General features: G+C 44.9%; 1 protein-coding gene across 1 annotated transcript; it reads left to right on the forward strand.

Annotated features, from left to right (window-relative positions):
- Nucleotides 1-763: 763 nt before the first annotated feature.
- Nucleotides 764-2,599, forward strand: LOC148002720 (igE-binding protein-like). The gene is made up of 2 exons (XM_087574829.1): nt 764-1,042; nt 1,238-2,599. Exons 1-2 carry the CDS (start codon nt 764-766, stop codon nt 2,597-2,599), a joined length of 1,641 nt encoding a protein of 546 aa, XP_087430955.1.
- The last annotated feature ends 1,798 nt before the right edge of the window (nt 2,600-4,397 follow it).

Here is a 4,397-nt window from a genome sequence, read left to right on the forward strand (position 1 = left end):
CTACCACCTTTAGCTTTCTTCTGACGTCTTTACTAGGTCATAGTTGATAAGCATGTTAATAAGATGTCTTTACTCCACCAATCCCCCGAGGACAAGTCCTTAGCCATGCTGTCTGTTTTGTACTTAAGGCAAGTGCCTTTGTTCCCCGGGGTCCCCGTATCATCAACTAGGTGTTCCTGCAATAAAGGCTGATTGAGAAGGATCCAACGGTGTTGCGTCTTCCTTGCCGGTCGAGGTGGGCGCGACAACTGGTGGCCCGTACGGGGACCCGAGAAAATTATCTTTTCTCGTCTGGATCCAGAACTTTTTCAGCCTCAGGACGGTCGGCGCCGGTAAGTTCCCAGTAGGGGCAAATTAGTTGCCGGAATTGGGACAATAGAGTTCCTAGAAGTGGAACGGTAAAGTTCCTAGAATTGGGACTGTAAAGCTCCGGGATAAGGGATTGTAAAACTTCCCTGGTAGGACAATAAAGTTCTCTGGAAAAGCAGGGACAATGATAGCCTTGGTTTAGAGACAAAAAGGGGTTTGTGGAGCACGGTAATGTTGTCTTTTCCATTTGATCCTTTGTGGGTTGGACTAGCACTTTTGCCTTATACTCTTTTTGTGTTGTGGTGTTGCTTCTGTCTGAATTGCCACCGTCCAGGGCATGAATGCATTTGTTGGGAAGAGTCCACTGATGAGCCACAAGATCGTGTGTAAATAAACACGCCAGCTCGCCAGCTCGCCTTGCTCGTAAATCGATCGTAAATAAGGTCGTAAAAGCATGGGAAGCTCGCACTCCACCCCGCTCCTGTCAGCTCTTCAGGAGCTTCTTGGTCAGCGTAAGCTTAAAATTGAAAAGAAAATCCTGCTGAGTTTTCTTGATGAGTGTAACCGTTGTGCCCCGTGGTTTATAGTGTCAGGGTCGCTCACTTTGAGAGCATGGGAGAGGCTGGGAAAAGATCTGGATAAGGAGACTACTGTGGGCAAGCTTAAACCAGGGACAAAGCCGCTTTGGCGTATAATCCGTGCCTGCTTGGAAGATAAAAGATGTGAAGAAGCTGTTAGGACAGGTCAGAGAATCCTTACAGAACAACAGGAGAGTATGTCAGAAGGAGAGAGAGTTTTGAAGGAGGGAAAGAAAGGAAAAGGAGGAAAAGAGGTAAGAGAAAAGACAGAAAAGATCAAGGAGAGGACAGACAAAGGCGGGAAAAGTAATCATGATCAAGGAATAAAGAAAATTTATCCCTCATTAAAGGCATTGACCTTGGAGATGTCTAGTGATTCAGAATTTAGTGATAGTGACCTAGCTGACCTTGAGGAGGAGGTAGCTCATTATGAGAAAGAGATTTATCATTCTGACTGGCCAAACACTTATGCTGTGCAGAAACAAGCCAAGGACTTAGATAAGAAGGCAATTATGCCAACAGCACCTCCTGCACCATCGTATAACTTTCAAAGGAAAACAATGGTGAAGTCTGCAAGAGGTACTTCTTTTTGCCCAGAAGTGTGGAAAGAGTTAGGACTGAGTTTTCCAGTTTTTCTGGATGCAAACGGGCAGCGACATCATGAACCTGTTGACTTTAAGACAATAAAACAATTAGCAGAGTCAGTCAAAACCTATGGAGTCAGCGCAGCCTCTGTTATGGCTCAAATTGAGACTCTTGGCAGATACTGTCTCACCCCTGGAGACTGGGGGACTTTAGCCAGAGCTTGTCTCTCTCCGGGTCAATACCTGGACTGGAAATCTTTTCTTTATGAAAATGCTAACGCTCAGGCTACAATCAACTTGGCTTCAGGAGCCGACCCTCAGAGACATTGGGACGCTGACATGCTATTGGGAATAGGCAGATTTGCTTTGGACCAGACTGGTTATCCAGATCAGGTCTATACTCAAATTAATGACATAGCAATTAAAGCCTGGAAAGCATTGCCTAATAGAGGCGCAGTCTCTGGGAACCTTACCAAGGTTCTGCAAGGACCCACTGAGCCATTTTCAGACTTTGTAGCCCGCATGGTGGAGTCCGCCACTAAGATTTTCGGAGACCCTGATACAGCTATGCCTCTTATCAAACAACTAGTGTATGAACAGTGTACTAAGGAGTGTAGGTCTGCTATAACGCCGTACAAACATAAAGGTTTGGAAGTTTGGATGAAGGTCTGCAGGGAGATAGGCGGGCCATTAACTAATGTTGGACTAGCAGCGGCAATGATACAATTAAAAGGAAAGGGTTCTACAGATACCTGCTACAAATGTGGCCACAAAGGGCATTACAGAAGGCAATGCCCTGAAAGTAATAAGGAACAGAGTATTAAAAAACATCAAAGACCTAACTTGTGCCCTCGCTGTAAAAAAGGGAACCATTGGGCAAGTGAATGTCGATCTGTAAAGGACTTAAATGGCCGACCTCTGGTGACAGGAGATGATAGTGCATGGCCAAAAAACGGACGACGGGGCCCACGTCCCCAGGGCCCTCAAATATATGGGGCTCTACAGAACGACAGGCAGGGACAGAGCAGACGGAGGTCCTGGCCTTCTCTTCACCACCCGAAGGACCTAGGAGAGCCACTAAGGGCTCCGCAGGACTGGACCTCCACTCCACCACCAGACTCGTATTAACCCCCCAAATGGGAGTACAGCCTATAGACACAGATTTTAAGGGACCTCTCCCTAAAGATACAGTTGGGCTGTTGTTGGGGCGCTCCTCTTCTGCCCTGAAAGGCTTACACGTTGTACCTGGAATAATTGATCCTGATTATTTGGGCACAGTAAAAGTCCTGGTAGCCTCTCCCCAGGGAATTTCTGCTATTTCCCCTGGAGACAGAATTGCCCAGCTGCTGCTTCTACCCAGCCTGCATAAACATTTTCCTGCTGATAATAGAATTAGAGGAGATAGGGGCTTGGGATCTACAGGCTCCCGATTTGCTTTCATCTCATTAGAGCTTGGCAATCGTCCAATGTTAACCTTGACTGTGGAAGGACGCTCTTTTCTTGGCTTATTAGACACTGGAGCAGATAGTAGCATTATCTCTGTGCATGACTGGCCATCCAGGTGGCCTACACAAAAATCTTCTCGGGACCTACGCGGCCTTGGGTACGAAATGGCTCCTCTAATTAGCTCAAAGGAATTGACATGGGAGGATTCAGAAGGAAGGTCAGGAAGGTTTACTCCCTATATCATAGACATTCCAGTGACACTGTGGGGCAGAGATGTCTTAATAAATCTGGACTTGAGGCTGACTAATGAGTACTCTCCACAGGCCAAGGACATGATGACTAAAATGGGCTACATGCCCAAAAAAGGTTTGGGAAAAAATTTACAAGGACGAGTTGACCCAGTGCTACTGGAATCAAAAAGAGACAGAACAGGTCTGGGTTTTTCCTAGGGGCCATTGAGGGAAGCATACCCATTACATGGATTTCAGAGGAACATGTGTGGATTCCTCAATGGCCTTTATCCTCTGAGAAATTAACTGCTGCTACTGAATTAGTGTCTGAACAGCTAAAATTGGGACATATACAGCCATCCACGTCGCCCTGGAATACACCTATATTTGTCATTAAGAAAAAATCAGAAAAGTGGCGATTGTTACATGATTTAAGAGCTATCAATTCTCAGATGCAAATAATGGGCCCCATACAGAGGGGTTTACCTTTGCTCTCCAGTATTCCTGATAATTGGCCTATTATTATTATTGACATAAAGGATTGCTTTTTTTCCATCCCTCTTGCCCCGCAAGATAGCGTGCGATTTGCATTTACCTTACCCTCTATGAACAATGAAGAGCCCGATAAGCGCTATCAGTGGGTAGTCTTACCTCAAGGTATGGCTAATAGCCCTACTATGTGTCAGCTGTATGTGGGAAAAGCCTTACAGCCTATACGTGATCAATTCCCAAAATTGAGAATAATACATTTTATGGATGATATATTGCTTTCTGCTAAAGACTGTAGTACCCTAGAAACGGCCTATGCTGAAGTGATAAAGACGCTTGAAAGTAATCAATTGTTTATAGCACCAGAGAAGGTTCAAATGGACAAAAACGGAGAATATTTAGGAACAAAGATTACTCCTCATAATGTTTCCCCTCAGAAAATTGAATTACGAAAAGATCATTTAAAAACATTAAATGATTTTCAAAAGTTGCTGGGAAGTATTAATTGGATTCGACCCTATATAAACATACCTAATGCAGATTTACAACCACTCTATGAGATCCTTAAAGGGGATTCTCAGCTTACTTCACCCCGTGCTTTAACTGAGGAAGCACGAATGTCTCTAAGGAAAGTGGAGAGAGGACTAGAAAAGGCAATGCTGAGAAGATACAAGGAAAATGAGGATCTTTTTTTGTGTATACTGAGAACTTTTCGTCAGCCTACAGGGGTGCTATGGCAACAGGGACCACTTCTGTGGATT

The sequence above is a fragment of the Rattus norvegicus genome, chromosome 10 (genome assembly GCF_021556685.1).
Source record: "Rattus norvegicus strain SHRSP/BbbUtx chromosome 10, alternate assembly SHRSP_T2T, whole genome shotgun sequence".
Classification (NCBI taxonomy): Eukaryota; Metazoa; Chordata; class Mammalia; order Rodentia; family Muridae; genus Rattus; species Rattus norvegicus.

Coding starts and splice junctions, on each gene's coding strand:
- LOC148002720 (XM_087574829.1), top strand. CDS start 764: ATGGGAAGCTCGCACTCCACCCCGCTCCTGTCAGCTCTTCAGGAGCTT. Junction 1,043..1,237: donor ATAAAAGATGTGAAGAAGCT/GTTAGGACAGGT, acceptor CCCTCATTAAAG/GCATTGACCTTGGAGATGTC.